This window comes from Notechis scutatus, chromosome 1, assembly GCF_049901735.1.
Source record: "Notechis scutatus isolate UNSWTSFEM ecotype Mainland chromosome 1, rNotScu1.2, whole genome shotgun sequence".
Taxonomy (NCBI): domain Eukaryota; kingdom Metazoa; phylum Chordata; class Lepidosauria; order Squamata; family Elapidae; genus Notechis; species Notechis scutatus.
Genome location: NC_142009.1, coordinates 200,859,861 through 200,879,003, shown reverse-complemented (window position 1 = coordinate 200,879,003; position 19,143 = coordinate 200,859,861). Strand labels below are relative to the sequence as shown.

The 19,143-nt window shown below is 36.4% G+C and overlaps 1 protein-coding gene across 1 annotated transcript; it reads right to left on the bottom strand.

The window, feature by feature from the left end:
- Positions 1-202: 202 nt before the first annotated feature.
- Positions 203-15,947, bottom strand: ARL5A (ARF like GTPase 5A). The gene is made up of 6 exons (XM_026680091.2): positions 15,257-15,947; positions 9,181-9,241; positions 8,210-8,357; positions 6,797-6,880; positions 5,319-5,470; positions 203-3,469 (listed from the first exon to the last, which is right to left on the bottom strand). The coding sequence occupies exons 1-6, from the start codon at positions 15,300-15,302 to the stop codon at positions 3,421-3,423; spliced, it is 540 nt and encodes a 179-aa protein (XP_026535876.1). The 5' UTR covers positions 15,303-15,947; the 3' UTR covers positions 203-3,420.
- Positions 15,948-19,143: the final 3,196 nt, after the last annotated feature.

Here is a 19,143-nt window from a genome sequence, read left to right as displayed (position 1 = left end):
TCCCCAAGTGAACTTTAATACTGCCACAGAGAAAGTTTAACGTAGTACTGTTTCAAACTTCCTTCTTTGTAACAATATAATTTCCCAAATAGTAAGATTTACTAAACGTATTAAGCTCCGCAAGTCTGACAAATCTGTCATCAATAGTTAGCATCAGTGTGGGCTGCTTTGCAGGCTGGTTTTACAGATAAGAGAGACTATATTTATCTTTGTAGTAATCCTTTATTTACAAAATTTACACATTTAAGTAGGCATTACATATAGGCACAGAAGCAAGCATGCAGCCAGGGCTAATGAAAAAACAAAAACAAAATGGTAAGTCAATTCTTTCATCAACCTAAATCTAGAAACTAGTTATGTTCAGCTTGTCTTGGGTATATTATCCTGATCTGCTTCTTCCACTCTACAGATTGACATCAACCAAGATACCATCATTCACTGATCCTATGGAAGCACAGGACATTTTCCTTCACTCTTAAAAATAGATGTTGTTTATATCTAACCACAAAATGTGCACACAGCAATGTATGCTTTTCTCGTATATATGTAAAGAAATATTATTGTAATAAGCACACATAAATCCTCTGGAAAAAAAATGGTGTGGCTTGAAAATCAAAAGTAGGAACGACACCCAAAGTCTCCCAACGCATTTTAGAGGAATGGCAGTAACAGATCAATTTGAAATTAATGCTCACACATAGCTGTTCTGTCCAAAGCCTGCTTTGGATAAAAATATATATGAAAACAAAAAAGGGCTTTAGCTTTAAAGAACTGATTGATAACGTCTTGCTCAAAATAAGATTAATTATCCAAAGGCTTTGTATTAAGCTTTCTTCTGACCCAATTGCCCGTTGCTGAAATAAAGTTGAAATAAAGCATTTTTGTTAATGCTGAGAGTCAGTCAAGAATCAGAGCTGGACTATGCCTGTGGGATTTTCTATGCTTTCAATTTTACTGAAGTCATTGAAAAAAGGGTAACTCCTTCTCACAACCATCTGCCATTTTAGTCGAGAGTCGAGACAAGAATGTTGGAAGGAAATTGGTTCTTTTTAACCTAGAGAAACTCATCTTGTTTGGGAACTCATGCACTCATATTTATATTTGTTAAAGTTAGTATGGGTATTTAATACATTTGGTAACTTGGATACAGTCAAAAGCTTTATGCATTCTAGTTCAATTTTAACTGTAATTATGTGTACGTTGAAACAATTTTTCTCATGGCATTCATCTGATGACAAGTGATTTAAAAAAATATATGAGTAAGAATCAAAGTCGCATGGAACAACTTACAAGTAGTTAAATATTTGTTTATGCCTCTTAAAAATACCTTCATAGCAAACTGATTTCAAAGTTAAGAGTTATTTCAAAACCAGTTTGTGGTAAAACATTAAAAAAACAAAAACCAATTGTGTGCCATTTTTTTTCCTGCCAAATACTGATTTGTAGTTTAATGGCACTAATTTTAAGCATGTCTCCAATCAGAAAAACTCATGAGGTGCTGTACAAAGCTGCCATTGTATTGAGTTCCAACCATTTAAATTGCTTTAATCCAACTTGAAATATACAGACCAAGTTATATTTAATGCCTGATTTAAAAAAGAAAAGGAGGGAAGGCGTTTAGTTTATCCGATACTAAGGATACACTTGTTTCTAAATAACCCCCTAAGCCTGGAAAGAATGCTCAGCACAACATTCAGAAGACTAAAATAGTATCTCAAATAATTTGTATTTTCCTATACCAGGCACCAACTTATTCTCCTATCCACCTTTACCATCATTGCAGCATAAAGTAACAGGAAAATTAAGTTTATTCATATTTTAATGCACTTCAAGTTTTGAAACAGGGAAGATATAAAACTGGAAAATTGCTTTGTAGGGTTCATGCATTTAGTTTAAATTTTCTCTTTAAGGAACAATGAATCAAGTCATATAAATGTGCATGTGTGTACACACACAGATACACACTTGGGATGTTCCTAGAGAATCTGAAAAGCAAATGGCTCAATTAATAGGCTACTAACATAGCTATTTATATTCTAGTCTTTGCCCCCTATAAAGCAGCAATGGAATTGATCAAAACTTAGCTGATCTTATCTAGTAAATCAATAAGACTGGTCAAGATTTCTCATTCAAGTGATTTTAAGTGCAACCTAGTGTATTTACAAATTTCTGTTCATTTTAGGTGATCACATAAAGAGCACGTCACCAATTTTCCCAGAAGAAACTCCCAAGTTTATACCTATTCTGTGAAATTCCTAATTAGTCTATTTCTTTTGGATTAAACCCACTTTTAACTTCAACATAACACATCAAATGGGAATGTTCTATGCACACCACAAGTATAAATATGTTTTTGAACCACAGTGTATATTTAGGTAACTCAAATGTTCTATTTGAAGCAATGCATATCTCAGCAAATGCAATCAAAGTGTAAATTTCTAAATAATAATACATTGGATCTTTAATTCTTTTGTGGTTGTTTTGAACTGCAGGAAATACATAAAATAATACATAACCTGTACTTTTGTCTCTGTTGGTTTTGAGTAATACAAAAAGGATAATGATATACTAGCAGCATCCCCCACCACACCACCTTTTTTTTTAAATAAACCATTACAAATTCAAACAGTTTGACCCCAAACCTACTGGCACAGTGATACAAAACATTGCTTGCACAGGGTTTTGATGACCTGGTTCAACATTTTCAGCATCCTGTTCAACTAGCAGCCCCCTCCTACGTATCCCAAAGCTTGCTACAGCTTCACCAAAGTTCTGGTGAAGAGTGAGAGGAGTTAGAAAGTAGATAAAGAATTTGTCCTGACAGAACCTGCTCAGTGGTCAGACAAAAAAGATTGGCTGTAACACATGGAACTCAAATAGGTCCCAAGTGGCTCAAATCACATACTGCTACTTAAGGAGTACTATGGCAGAATTAATGATATTAACCAATTTGCTCAACAGATTTTAATCAAGCTTAACATGAGGTATAATTACATAAACACATAGTTCACATATAGGAACATTTTTGCACTTCTGAAACGCATCCCAGTCGGTTTCAATACTAAACAGTCAATACCTGTACCACTGATTTTCTTTTCTGATTTGTGGAAATAATAAAGTCAGCATTTCTATTTAGTGAGTTAGACTTGAATAATAAAAAGTCAAAGTTAAAATTTCTTCCTTGTATTTGATCTCTGCACATTATTTCTTGATAAAAGAAAGGCCAGCCACAGTATTTAAATGTCAGTTCAAAGAAATCATCAAAGAAAGTCAAGGCTGAGCTTCCAATTGTTTTCTCTTGTTTGAAATCTCTTTAAGTAGCAAAGAAAAAGTCATCTTGTTTTTATAAATATACACAAGCCAATAATTCACAGCCAAATAGCCAGTTCTCTTTTGTACAATGTCTGTACAGAGTTAGAATCATCTGATTTTAAGTCTTGACATCATCCATTCAAGTCCTTGGCATAATCTGTAAAAAAAATTAAACAAAAATATAAATTCATTAATAGAGATCATTTGTGTCAAACTTCAAATCACAGCTATGGTTTTTTGTTAGATATATTAGGGCTCCCATTCTCACACCCTTACAAAATAATATGGAAATCATAATAAACTTCACCAAAGTAATGTGCTGTAGCTCATGACACTTTCCATTTTGAAATCCAGGGACAGATCTGAGTTCTAGCTTTTGGTAAGGAAAATGTGGTTTAATTGCCTCCAAAGGAAGACAATGTTGCACCCAAGTTTCACTCCCAATTAGGGTGGTGGTGGTGATTTTTCTTCCTCAGATTTAAGAAGGGAAATCTGAAATTAACCGATCGGTCCTCTAGTTACAAAAACGGAGATTTCTCCGATGGGAGAAACAGGGACGAGGGGTCTGTCATCAAGTTCTTAGCTGTGACACAGCATAAATTTAGGGCCACTAGAATCGACCTTATTTATTTCTAATGCTATTTTTGGATTATAATTTATTCTTCAGTTAAAGAGAGACTTTCTTCAGTAAATAAGTATTTTTCTTTGGTGATTTTAATAAATTCTGGGATTGTACCATAATATTTAGAAAAGTCTGAGAATTTGGCTGGTTTTTTGCTTGCCTTGCAAAAAGTTGAGAACTAAAGACATTAAAATGTTTAAATGGAACGAAACAACTTTTTTTAAAAAAAAAGAGAGAATAGAAACAAACTCGTGTGGGGAAGCTGACTTGTTTACATTATCAATTGTAAAACTAAACTTTGAATGTGCTATGGTCAATTACCATTGCACAATATGGAACTAAAGGAAATATTTGATTTATGGATCTGTGAAGTGCTTAATCTTTTTAATACTTTACTGGAATCAGAAGTTACTACTGGTGATCAGCAAATCCCTCTGGAGAAAACTGAGGTTTTCTTATTATTATTCTTATTGGATTTACAAAGGCAATGGAGAATCAAAATTGAAAAACACTGTAGATTACAATTTCAAACTGAAATGTAAGAAATTTAACTGAAGTTACTTCATGGAAACTACAAGTGGACTTGAAAGATTATAAGAATTTTGAGAGAATTTTTCAACATTTTGCAAGAAACTAACAAATAATTTCAATTTGGGAATTTGATGATTAGAATTATGTGGAATTATAGAAGTTATGTACACTGCCCTGGGTTCCTCCTAATGCAAGACAATGCTTGACCTCATGTGGCTGGAGTGTGTCAGCAGTTCCTGCAAGATGAAGGCATTGATGCTATGGACTGGCCCGCCCGTTCCCCAGACCTGAATCCAATTGAGCACATCTGGGACATCATGTTTCGCTCCATCCACCACGTTGCACCACAGAATGTCCAGGAGTTGGGGGATGCTTTAGTCCAGGTGTGGGAGGAGATCCCTCAGGAGACCATCCGCCACCTCATCAGGAGCATGCCCAGGCATTGTAGAGAGGTCATACAGGCACGTGGAGGCCACACACACTACCGGGCCTCATTTTAACTTGTTTTAAGGACATTACATCAGAGTTGGCTCAGCCTGTAGTGTTTTTTTCCACTTTAATTTTGAGTGTAACTCCAAATCTAGACCTCCATGGGTTGCTAAATTTGATTTCCATTGATAATTTTTGTGTGATTTTGTTGTCAGCACATTCAACTATGTAATGAACAAAGTATTTAATAAGAATATTTCATTCATGTAGATCTAGGATGTCTTATTTTTGTGTTCCCTTTATTTTTTTGAGCAGTGTATATTCTCTTCTATCGACTTACTTATATCTGCAGAGGTTGACATGATCTCATTACTTTATGTAGATTTTTATTTTAAAAAGTATTCACAATCAAAATACTTCTTACCCTTCGCCAGTAAGAGCGCAGCATGCCTGGATGTGCCACTGGTGATCTTTAATAGATGTTAGTTTTAGGAACTGAGAAATTTCAGCTACCGTCATGCAGTTTTTAACATCTTGTTTGTTAGCAAAGATGAGCAAGCCTGCTTTTCTCAAGTCCTATAGTAAAATATATATATGTATATTCTCAATTTTATTTCTTTTCTATTATACCACTAAATTATTATATTTGTTGTTGTATTTAATTAACATTGATTTTAAAATGCAGTAAACCAACACAAATTCTATGAAAAATCACACCAGAGCAACTCCATGTCAAACGATCAGAATTCAACTAAAAGGTCACTTCCAACAATTCTAAGAAATATTTACATTTAAACCTGAATGAATTTCTAAGACGATAATGATAATGAGCTATGGAATACTGTCAAACATCTCTGTATATATTTTTATAAAGATATCATTGTTTAGAGAAATTTGGTTCACAATTAGAAAATATTGTGATGTATGCAAAAGCTAAATACTAACAACTTCTTAGAACAAAGGACACATTGTTAGCATTAAATTATTTCATATTAAATATGTGGAAGAGGAATGTTGGTTTCACTGTCTGTACAGCTGTCGGTTTGCAAGTATTTGAGGTGGGGTATGTGGATGGACAGACTTCTTACTTCAGTGCCTATGATTTCCTAACCGAATGTGCAGATATATTGCCAACCTACATTTAAAATCTGCATTTACCTATTTAAATCTACCTATTTAAAATAGGTAGCAAATCTAGCATCTACCTTGTCACAGTCATACCAACTGAATTTAATTTCCATAATACAGCATTTAAAATATGAGAGTTTAAAAATAATGCTCTTTGATATTTGATCCATTATCAAAAATTGTAATGCTTATAAAACCTTTCTTTCTTTCAACTTAATATAATACAAAATAAATGAAAGAGAATCATTTGACTTCTTTTATATGGCATTTTTATCCTAATATCCTAACATATCCTAATATGTAGTACTATCAAATAAATGCAATTATTAATACCATGTATCACCTCTGCTACCATCTCCCAGAATACACTTACTTCACAAAGTTGCGGACGGCAGTTTTAATAACAAAAAGTATCATACTTTTAATTTCTCTTTAAGAAATCTGGGGCTAATGTTATTTTGGAAAACATACATATTAATTTCTACAAATACATTTTATTATTTCCCTAACATGCAAAACCATTTTTTAGTTTGTAGTGAAAAAAAATCAGAAATAAAAGATACTGTACTGTTCTAAAAATTGTTATTAAATCTAGAAATTCCCCAATCCCAGGGCTGGGGGGGCGGGGATGACGGACCAGGGGGGATGACTTTTTAAAATATAATTCTGGAGGTGATTAACAACATGGAAGTACAATCAGAAGCCAGTCACAAAACTTAAGCATCAACTTAGAAATTGTTTCTGCTTCAGGTTAACTTTTTAAAAAGTACTTACCTCATGTGCTAACATTTTATACAATTCTTCTTTAGTTACAGAAATTCTCTCTCTGTCTGTGCTATCCACAACAACTATTACAAACTGTAAGAATCAGAGATATTTGTAAATTAATATCCATACATATCTTGAATCATAAATCAGATAAAGATTAAGGCTGCTTCCACAAAACAATTCCTTATCAAAACACTATCAATTAAGACAATTATAATATTGCAAGAATTGCAAGACTTGATAATGGAACACTAAATGAAACTGCCCAATCTAACAAGTAGTTCTGTGTAATTTTCTGAGGAGTGTATCCAATAGCAATTGCCATATTTTTGATTGCATTATTAGCAGTATTCTACTAAATATTAGAACACCATAACTACTGATCCAAATGTCCAATATAAACATTCTTAGAAAATTGTTCATGGTAGCTTAGCAACCATGTTTTTAAGTAGCACCTAAATTGTTAGTGTTTTATTTCTAACCCAGTAAAAGATACATGTATTTTTTCTGGCAGTACCTTAATTTGTATTACTGAATTCATCTTTTTGTTTGATGTATTCTGTAGTTCACACTGATCTCAAAGACAATGCTGCTATGAGTTTTTGTTTTCTTCACCTCAACAGCCCCTCCCAGCCTAGCCAGCCAGTGAGGAATGTTTAGCTCTCTTCATAATGACCCTGCACTAAGGTTTCAGGACATGATCTTTCCTGCACTATTTGAAAGGAGTATACAGTTCTTCAATTGGGTAAATCTTATAAAGAGTAGAGATAATTTCATAGCAGCCTCACTTCATGGAAGGTCAGGTGTCATAATTATCTATGTCTGTGATGTACAGTTATAATGTATATATTCCCCAAGGGTTTTCAAAAATTGTAAACCAAATGAATTACAGATACTATATCTTGAAAAAAGATGGAAACCATCCTACTCCTCCAAATGCATGCTCATAAGCACACATGTACACACACATCCTATTCTCATGTACAGGAGGTTGGTTCTTTCTCAAAATCTGCCTTATCATTTAACAGAAAAGTGAATTTGGTTTATTGAGCTAATCTCAAAGCAAGCACTTTCTCTCCAAAATATATTTTAAATGAGGTATATAAATTTCTTGGAACAAAGGTGATTGTTAACTCTAAAAATAGGCACTTTTAATAAGCACTTTAAATTAATAGGCTAATTTAAGTAAATAAGTGATGTTTCATTTTAAAAACAACAAAGCAAATTATTGATTCATATCTTAAAAAGTTTTATATGAAATGACCCACAGCAATGTTTTAGAGCCACCATATCTGGGGTAAAAATATCCAACCATTACAAAGCAGCAAAGAAACTATCCAAAGGTTGTGTGGATTTCTGCACTTCAGATATGGTTGCGCCCCTACTTCTAAGATTTCCCTATAGGGATTATGCTCTTACCTCAGTATTTGTATAATATGTGTTCCATGATGATCGAAGAGATTCTTGGCCTCCAATATCCCACATAAGAAAGCGTGTATTATTAACTACAATCTCTTCCACATTGCTACCTATTGTTGGGGAAGTATGCACTACTTCATTCATAGAACTGCAAAAGAAAAAAAAAATAATTTTCTTTTCTTTGTAATAGTTATAAAAATACACTTACATTTATTTCTGAAATATTTGTAATATAATCCTATACATTTCAATAGAATTAAATTCTGAGTAACTGAGCATAGAATTTAATTTTTGTATTCCTTTAGTATAACCATATTTTTTGCAAGTCTTAAAAATAAGAATGTTTCATTCTACTCTAAACTAATAAAAAATAATTACATTGCCAAATATGATTATTTGCAACTTAAAATTTTCTTCTGGGCAACACTGCACTTGAGTGATGCTGAAATTTTCAGTTTTTTTCCTATTTATTTGAAGAAATATTTTCTTTATAATTTTAATAGGTAAAACCTCGTTTAGGGTTTACATTGTAATTTTAATCTTTTCTACCTTAAACTTATAAGAAATCATGAGGTTCTGGTGGGGGCAGCAAAAAGTCTGAAATAATGATTGAATTACCTCATCATTTTAGATAACCTGGCATATACTGTAATCAATAGATTTTAGCAATAAGGAGAGTACTGCAAGATATGTGTACAGAACGCCTTTTCTGAGATCTTAAAATGAACTTTACACAGCGATATAAATTTAGGCCACCATTTAATTACAAAATGTCACCATTTTGTGTTAGATATGTTTGTCAGCTTGAGTTATTTGTAAAAACAATAAAGGTGGGGTATAAATACAAACATACACACATACATACATACATATATACATACACATGGAGATTTTAGCCTATTGCTGTCAAGGGCAGCACTTAAAATCAACAAGGCAATTCAAATCACTTGTTCATGCTACTTTATACTTACAACTGATAAAGAATGGTAGTTTTTCCGGCATTATCAAGCCCAACTATTATCACTTTGTGTTCTGCAATGAAAAAAAGAAAAAGAAAACAGAATGGTTGAGCATATAGTCATGTTTCATGCCTCACACACCCTTGCTGCTAGCTAAATTATGTGGAGCTGATGGGAAACAGACCCCAAAATATCTGGAGGTCACTAGGTTGCCTATTTCTAGTCAAACAGTCACTGATTCCATAATCACCAATTTTATTGTTTTTACTGTGAATTCTACAGATAATTCTTGACTTATACCCATAATGGAGCCTGTCCATTATGGTCATAAATCATAAAGTTGTCATCTGAGCTTGGCTGTCTAGCACCTGGTTTGATAACTGTAAGGCCTGCAAGAAAACAAGCAAGCTCAAAGATCAGCAAGGACCCCACACAGACACTACTTCCCTCCCTGCAATTATTTCTAACTCCATTCATATAAATCACAAGAATGTGGAACAGAGAATTTCAGCTTGTCATATTACAACACTATTTATATTAAGACCACTTTGGAAATAAACTTCCAACACATTACAGGTAGGCCTTGACTTACAACAGTTCGTTGTAAGTGACTGTTCGAAGTTACAATGGCACTGAAAAAAGTAACTTATGACATGTTTCACACTTATGATTGTTGCAGCAACCCCATGGTCATGTGATTTACATTCAGACGCTCAACAACTGGTATATATTTATGACAGCTACAGTGTCCCTGGGTCATGTGATCACCTTTTGTGACATTCTGACAAGCAAAGTCAATGGGGAAGCCAGATTCACTTAACAACTGTGTTATTAACTTAACTGCAGTGATTCACTTAACAAATGTGGCAGGAAAAGTCATAAAGAGGGGCAAAACTCACTTGACCAATTTCTCACTTAGCAAAATAAAATTTGGCCTCAATTGTGATTATAAATCGAGGACTACCTGTATAATAATGTATATACGGCTCAGGTCTCTGAATGTTTTTTTGACAAAAAATGATTATCATATGACAATGAATGCCTGGGGACTTCAGAGTACTAATAAAATATTGACGTGGATCCACTGTCATTAACACCTGTTCTTTGCCTAATACATGTTTTATCTTTTTTATGTTTCTATAATAAAGCTTTTAATAGTAATTGTAATAATTTACAACATTTGTAAATATTGTTTTGTACAGAATTCACAATACCTTCATATCAGGTTTGTTTTCTATAGGAGACCTAACATACAGTATGTAAAACACATCACATACAATATTAGCGTTTTTTGTGTTTTCAACTTTATTCTTTCAAAATGTATTCCACACATTATGAACTTTAATTTACTTTCTGAAGTTATTCTCTAAATATCAAATTTTTACCAACTGCACAATGCAGAAAGATGCAATTCAAATGTAATATTTATTATTTCCATGCATTGGTTTACTGTCTTTTTTATATGTGAGATACTACTGAAGTGGACTGGCCTAGGATGAATTTGTTAATATAAGTAGTCGTTGACTTACAACAGTTCATTTAGTGACCAAAGTTAGAACAGAACTAAAAAAAATGACTTATGACAATTTTTCACACTTACAATAGTTGTACATCTCCAGTCATGTGATCCAAATTTAGATACTTGGCAACTGAATCATATTTATAACCATTTTAACCATGTGTCCCAGAGTCATGTGATTGCCTTTTGTGACCTTCTGACAAGCAAAGTCAATGAGGAAGCCAGATTCACTAAACAACTGCAGTGATGTGCTTAACTATGGCAAGAAAGATTGTAAATTGGGGCAAAATTCACTTAACAACTGTCCCATTTAGCAATAGAAATCTTGGCTCAATTTTGGTCGTAGGTCGAGGACCAACTGTTCTTGATCTCCCAAGATTTAACAAGCAGCACTTTGCTTGAAACTGAGTCTATAGGTCACCGAAAGACCATGTGCATGCTGCTATGCCATCTTTCCCCATTCCCAACTCAAATCAAGGAGCATCCTTCTTCTCTGCCAACAAGAGACGGCTGTCTTGGAAAAAAACACAAGCACCAACACTTTGAATGGTACATAGCTAGAAAAAGTCCCAAATCATTGGGGTTTTTGATCTCATGCTTGTTTATATGTATGGCCCCTGGTTTCTGAACTTGTACTAAAGAAGAAAAAAGTATTTCATGTGGCTAGAATTAGAAGAATTGACTTAATTACTGCTTATTTCCATATGAAATAATCTTAAATTTTCTCAAACAATTGATGCAAAAGGCCTAAACATATCGTTAAGTATTAAATAGGTTCTTTTAAATAATGCTAGCTTGCTGGGTATTTCCTTATCATTTGTGGTTATCCCTGTCCAAACAAGGATATGTAACTACAGAGATCCTGCCTTACTATTTGTATTATTTGATAATACAGGGGTTGGTTTCTCAAAACAGACAAGATATTTCAGCGTGTAAAATATGTTTTCAGATCTTTTTGCCTCAGGCATTGTGATTAGATTTCATTTTATTTTTAAGTCCTATTCATGTTCCTACTAGAATTAACTTAAAACTTACTTGGCAGAAAGTAAATGTATCTTATTCCATATGTATCTATCCAGGATAAAGGCTTTTTTTCAAATATCTTGGGCTTATCTCTCTCTATATAGCTTTACTGGTGCCCATATTATTATTTTTTGGTACTAAATTAATATTTCTATCTCCCCAGATATTTTAGTACAGTAATATCCAGATTTTGGCACTGTTGTAAATTTTAGCTTGGTACTAAATGGTAAAGATCTGGTAGTGGTATTCTAGTAGTGCATTTACTGGTTGTTTTATGCAGTTCACAATTTTATTTACTTATAGTAATAGTAATTTTACTGAATTTTGTTTTGAGTTTTATTGTGTTATTATCTTGGAGAAGATTATTAAAAGTCAACACTAACTAGATGGCACATAGTTGGTAAGTTTAATTCATCTGTGATATATCTAAATTATTTAATAAATAGTTTTTATTCCAATAATGGAATCACTATAATGCACAAGTGCAGATCACCTGTTGCATTACATTTAAAAGCAATCATAGTAGTTACTGCATGACTGAAAACACATGCAATAACTACATGAACTAATTTCTCTCACATAATAATTACTTCCTAAGGGAAAGAAATAATGGCAAAGCAAAGACACAGGATGCTTAATTAAAAACTAAAGTTATAATTTTCTTCTGCAAGATCCAAACATTTGACAATTTCCTTTTAATTCTAAGCCATGGCCCGGATGCATCACGCGCTGGCCTCGCCCACCCCCGGTTTAGCGAAGGGGAAAAAAAGTTAAGATACGTCACGTGATGACGCGATGAGAGTTTGACATCCTTGCTCTAAGTAAAACTCAAGGAGTCACTGGTCTTTGTGTGCATCATAATCTAAAACATTTTATTTGCAGAGATAATGCTCAACTTACAACCACAATGGAGCCTGGAATTTTGATCATAAGTCATTGCAGTTGACCAGGCTCAATTATAAGAACATTACAATGACCATAAAGCAAGTCGCCAGTTATAAAGCTAATCACATGAGCATTAGGCAAATCTATTTACCCGGTTAATAAACAACGAATTCTATATGGAGGATACTGTATATGTAACAAATTTATCAGAATTTTTTTGTACGTCTGAGAAGCATCAAAGTAATGAAGGAAATAAGTCAGTCTTACAGTTTTACAATTTCAGAATGATGCATAAGTCGTCTATGTACCCAGTACATACATACATTGGAACTCCCATTTGCCCAATTCTTCCCTATCAACTGATTATCAACTATTATAGCATTTCAATTATTGATGGGGCAGAAGCAAGAGAGCTGTATCCTCAGCTCTCAGTTGGTTTCAGGTGGTACCTGCTCAAATAACACAGCTCAAAACCTGCAAGAAGCAAACAGTGTTTTCCCCGCTTATGTACATAAAAGATAGAAACAGAAAATAACCAAAACCAACCTCCAGAATTCTGTAGATAAGAGAGTTTCTAAATATTTACCTTTATTTAATTCTTTTACACCCTCCCTCTGAACTATTTCCATGTATTCTTCAAGCTTAAGTTTTCAAGGGAAATTCTGTATTTGACAAACAAATGTAGCCAATATTCCTTTACAATTTGTTATGCTACACAATCAAACACTACTCCATGATTCTGATACTATTTTACATTTAATAAAGGCTACATGATGTTTTTAAAGAATATAATTTCAATACATCGAAACTAAGATTCTGTAACTTTATAGAACTATTTTGTTAAACTACAAACCTGTAGCAAACCCAAATTTACCACTTTATTATAAGCTTAGTGCCCACCTTAAAAAAAAAACATATGACACATTCATACATCTCTCTCCTGACATTCAATCACCACAAATTATTTTGGAGCACTTGAAAAAATATTTAACATAAAGTAAAAACTGCCCTGATGAATTTGACCACAGGCCTAATAGTCCAGCAAGATGCATATGAAAAGGACACAACCAGCAAGCAAGGGTAATAGCACCCTCCTTTTAACATTTTAAAGATTTTACAATATACAGTTTTCATTATTGACAGCCTTCTCTCCTGCAGATTTACCTAATCCTCCTTTGGAGTCATTCAAGATAGTGGTCATAATTACATTTTGTGTGCCAGTGAGTTCTAGGTGGTATGCAAACTATGAAGGAATCCTCTCACTATAGGTTCATACAAAGCATTAGAGAAGAGACATGCAATATCTGAAGGACTGATAAATCCACAAACAAGTCAGTAACCTAGGAAGCCAATCATTTATTCAATAGCCACACTTAGCATGCAAGCTATTTGTTTTTAAATAGGAATTTATCTGCTAACAATGACTATTGTTGTTCCCCCTCTGCCTCCAATGAATAAACTCCAATTGTGAAATCCAATGTTCCTCTTTGTTTTTTAAGCATCTAATAAATCTCCAAAACAGGAACCCCAACCACTTTCAGTCTTTGCTTTCAAAATTTAAGCCAATATGGGGGGTGCAGTTTGGAGAAAGAGGTAAACCATAATTTCAACTATGCAATGTTTCCATGGCTAAGTATTTAATCTTAAAAAAGGTAAAAGCAGGATATCATAAGTGGTTGGCCAAGATGGTTTATAACAGTGTCACACACTGTTACTACACTGCCTTTTCTAATAGAGTGGAACCTTGATACTCAACTGCTTTGAAACTCATCAAATTTGGTGCTCAATGTGTTTTGACACAAAAATTTTGTCCCGGTACTCATCATTTGTTAAGTACTCAACTTACAAGCCAGAACTTGGAACTTTTCTGGGTTGTCTGCCTTGTGACTCACTACATTATTCCTTATGGGAAAAACATGTTTGCGCTCATCGTTTTTGGTACTCATCGTGCCTCCAGAAACCAATGAACGAGTACCTCGGAGTACCAATCCATTGGTACCTCGGAGTACCAATCCTGTACCAATCCATTGTTGGAGCCCCCACACCTCATGGAGGCAAGCTGTTCCAGTGATTAAAGGTTCTGTCAGGAAATCTCTCCATAGTTCTAGGTTGCTTCTCTCCTTGGTTAGTTTCCACCCATTGCTTCTTGTTCTGCCCTCAGGTGCTTTGGAGAATAGCTTGACTCCCTCTTCTTTGTGGCAACTCCTGAGATATAGGAAGACTGTTATCATGTCAACCCCTAGTTCCTTTTAGACTAGACACACCCAATTCCTGAAACCGTGTGTCTTTCATGTTTTTAGACTCCAGTCCCTTAATTATCTGTGTTGCTCTTCTCTGCAGTCTTTTATTTGAGTCTCGGTTACGGGGCTCTTATCTAAGTCTACCTCTTTCCCCACCCCACATACACAAAGTGGTGCTGGGCGTTTCCCAGACGCGTTGCAACTTAGCTCCCGTACTCCCACCGGCCAACAAGGCCAGGACGCGTCGGGGGGAGAAGCCCAAAGCACCCGGGTTGGAGGTGGTTTCCGGGACTAGATGCCGGGAACCGAACCGACCACATTCAAAGCGCTCTTCTCCTCCCCCTCAGCCCTTCTCTCTTTCTTTTTTCTTTTTAACCAGCCGAGCCGCCTTGCGTGCCTCCCCCACGGCCTTCCTTCTCACCCTGGTGGTTAAACAGCCTCCATATCCGAGTGAAGAGGATTCCCATGCTCAAGCGGCCGAAGCTCAGGCTGCCCCCCTCGGCAGCTCCCTGCGCCCCGCAATCTCGGTCTTCCGCGCTCTTCCGCCCGGGCCCAGCCCGAGGCGGCTCACTGTCGGGCCCAGAGCCCCGGCAGGGCTCCGTGGCGAGGAGGAAAAGCAGACAACAGGCAGGCCGGCGCGGACGAAAGGAAGCGGTGCAGGCCCCGCGCCTTCGAGGCTGTCGCCGTAGTAGTCGTCGCCGTCGTGGTCACCCGCAGCAACGCAACCGCGCGCCCCTCGCCGCTCCTCACGGACATTGCCGCCGGCCTGGCCTCGCCGCAACTTCTTAAGGGCCTCCTTCGTTAGGCTTCGCTTTTCCAGGCCTACGCGGTCCTAAGGGAGAGGATAGCGGCCGTGGAATGAGCCTCGTCGGACACCGTCCAAGAGACACGAAAAGCACGCGCCGGAACAATTTCACCGGCCCCGCGGGCGCTTGGCCGCCCGCCCGCGCGCCAAGCAATCTGGCTTTTGGGGGGCTTAAGGGGACAGATGGAGCAAGCATTAGTAGGCGGGGCTACCGAAGAGGGACGCTCATTGGCGGGCGCTGAATTCCTCGCTGACTCTATCAGCCGAGAAACGCTGCCTCTTCGATGAAACCCGTCCGGTGTTCTCCTCTTTTGTGATTGGAGGAGAAGCGTTCCTGGGCGGAGCTTGGGAAGAAACAGACAGGTTCGTCGCATCTCTGGGGCGACTGGGAAGAGCGAGGGCTGGGCTGAGGAGGGTCATTGAATTAATAACTGAATAAAAAGAGGAGTGGAACTTGATTATTGTCGCCTTGTTTATCTAACTTGAAGAAAGGAAATGTGGTTTCGTTGGGGGGGAAAAAGGCAGTTCCTCCGACCTTATCATTTTCTGATCTATTGCTCCTTTGGTCCTTGTAATGAGCACTGATCTTGAGGCTAAGAGAAAGAGATTTGGAAATATATGTGCAGTGTACAGGGGTCCAGAAATGAATCCATGCATTTGTATCTCGCTCTAAACTGACAGATCCGTGTATCCCTTGTCCCATATACATGCTTCACTTATTCATTTGCAAGATCAATTACCCTTTTTGCTCAGAAGATAGTATCGATTCGGTTTAATTTCGTTGCTTCGGTTTCTTTTCCAATTTTACCTTAAATTGATCCTACGTTGTGACTTGACAGCCTCCACTTTGATATGCTACTCTTTCCTTCTCCAGGTTTAGCATCTGCAATTCATGGTCTGTTCCAGTATCTCCATGGAAAATGCTCCGACTGGCTGGATTATCATTCTTCATAATTTGTTTCCTATTATGTAGTTGATTTGATTCCAGTTGGACGTTGTCCAGGAATAGAGTTTGTGCTTGTGTTGCTTGAAGAAGGTATTAGCAATGAACAAAGAATTCACTTTGCAGAACTTGATTAACCAATCAATTTCTTCAATTTTTGCATTGCACTAGTGACTACTTTATTAATAACATTTTGCCTTTCTAGAAGATTCTTTAGTACTTCTTGCAAAGTGCTAGAACCTAGTGTTTTCCACTATTGTACTTATAATAAGAGTAGAGGTAGTAATCCTTGAGTTACGACCACAATTGAGCCTAAACTTTGTGTGGCTAAGTGAAACATTTGTTAAGTGAGTTTTGTCCCATTTTACGACCTTGCTTACCACAGGTGTTAAATGAATCACTGCAGTCCTTAAATTAGTAACAAGGTTGTTAAGTGAATCTGGCTTCCCCATTGACTTTGCTTGTCAGAAGGTCGCAAAAGCTTATCACACGACCCCAAGACATTGCAACCGTCATAAATATGAACTAGTTGCCGAGCCTCTGAATTTTGATCATGTGACCATGGGGATGCTGCAATAGTTGTAAGTGTGAAAAATTGCCCTAAATCACTTTTTTTCAGTGCCACTGTAACTTTGAACAGTCACTAAATGAATGGTTGTAAGTCGAGAACTACCTGTATATAATCTATAATATATCACTGAGATTCAACATACCCACTAGTTCTTGAAGATATGATCCATTTACATGGAAGTAGCCGATATTTAACTTTTTTTTTTAATTTAACTTTTCTGATTCAATCTAAGTTTACTAATTTCTAAAACATTTCTGAAACAATCAGTATGCTTCTTTTCCACTATGACAGCCTCGATGGTTTCGTAGTCCATGTTTTTCACCTACCGTGTTTCTATCATATGTATCTTTTCATTACGGGCACCATCCATACCCAGCCTTCCTTGCAACTTGGATCTGGGGACCTGTCCTTGCTGTCAGATCTCTTGTAGAGATATAGTGCTATTTCACTATTGTCCTGAAATTTGGTTATTGATGGGCGGGGGAAGGTGGGTAGGTTAGCATTTGGTACCCAATCTGCCTAAATGCCTCAGCCAAGTCTATACAGAACGTTGCATATTTTTTTCATAGAAATACAAAAATGGTTTGCCATTCCAAACCAAACCACTTGTCACCCTCTGGGATTGATTTTGAGGTTCCTTCATTTAAGGATTGGTCACCTCATTCTTGAAGAGCTAGCTTTCATTCCCTTCCCTTTTCACCTTAATGGGATGGGTGGCCCTACCAGGAGTTTTATTTATTTATATGACTTTATATAAAGCCGCCCATCTCATCTTCTGACTCTGGGTGGTGCAGACAATAATACAATCCAAATAGATAAAAAGCAATTAAAATACGATCAAAATAAATAAATAAGACAAAATAACTCCCCCCCTCCAAAAAAATCAAAAATCTTTTTTTAAACGAGTTTTTTAAAATGGCAAAAAAATATCATGACTTCATTTAGTCAACCATAATGTGAACCATCTAGCAGGCACTGCTGTATCATGGGATTTTTCAGCCAATTTATAAAACTTTGTTTTGAGGACTTTCTAGAAGGCCAGCAGTTATTGTTGAGCCGTGGTGACACTGGTTAGAATACAGTATTTGCAGGCTAATTCTGCAGACTGCATTCTGACTGGATCAAGGTTGACTCAGCCTTCCATCTTCTCAGGTCAGTGAAGTGACCCAGATTGTTGGGGGCAATATGCTAACTCTGTAATCGCCTTAAAGCAGTGGTCGCCAACCGATGGGCCGCGGCCCACTAGTGGTCCACAAGAAAAAATTGGTGGTCCGCAGAGAAATGTCACCCCCAGAGCACCCCACCAAAGCAATTAATCCAGGCTTCCGGAACACAAGGCTGCGCCACCCACGTGGCCCTCCCTCCCCGCCCACTCACTCCTTACTTGGCAAACTTGCCTGCTAAGTTGCTATTTTTCTTTTTTCCAACCATCAGCTGTTCTGATGTGCCGGGAGATTTAGATTAGCTAGAAAGCAGGAAATCGTTGTATTTCTTGCTTTCTAGCTAACCTTTAGATCTTCGGCTCTTTAAGCAGAGCCGAACCTTCTTTAGGACTGAAGCAGTGCATATTCAGCTAGCCAATGGCAGAAACACAGATCTCTAAGGGGATCTGTGATTCTGTGAGCAACTCAATCTGTCTGCCTGCTTTGCCTGATTTTGGGTAAAAGTTGCTCTTTTTTATATAAAAAATTCAATATTTACATACATGGTGTGTTGCAAGTTAATTTTGTGAGTTTGCTTGCACGCAAATTTTATGTGACAAACTCAGCTAGCCGATGGCACAAAGACAGATCTCTGAATGAATTTGTGATTCTGTGAGCAACTCAATCTGCTTGCCTGCTCTGCCTGATTTTGGGTAAAAGTTGCACTTTTTTAAATAAAAAAAATCAATATTTACATATATGGTGTGTTGTGTGAGTTAATTTTGTGAGTTTTCTTGCTAGCAAATTTTATGGGTTTGCTTGCAAGCAAATGTTATGTGACAGACTC

What these genes read in the sequence shown, in the direction of transcription:
- ARL5A (XM_026680091.2), bottom strand. Translation starts at nt 15,302, where the DNA reads ATGGGAATCCTCTTCACTCGGATATGGAGGCTGTTTAACCACCAGG. An exon ending in ACTACCATTCTTTATCAGTT is followed by an intron (nt 8,358 to 9,180) that starts GTAAGTATAAAG and finishes TTTCTTTTGCAG; the next exon opens with TTCTATGAATGAAGTAGTGC. An exon ending in CATATTATACAAATACTGAG is followed by an intron (nt 6,881 to 8,209) that starts GTAAGAGCATAA and finishes TGATTCTTACAG; the next exon opens with TTTGTAATAGTTGTTGTGGA.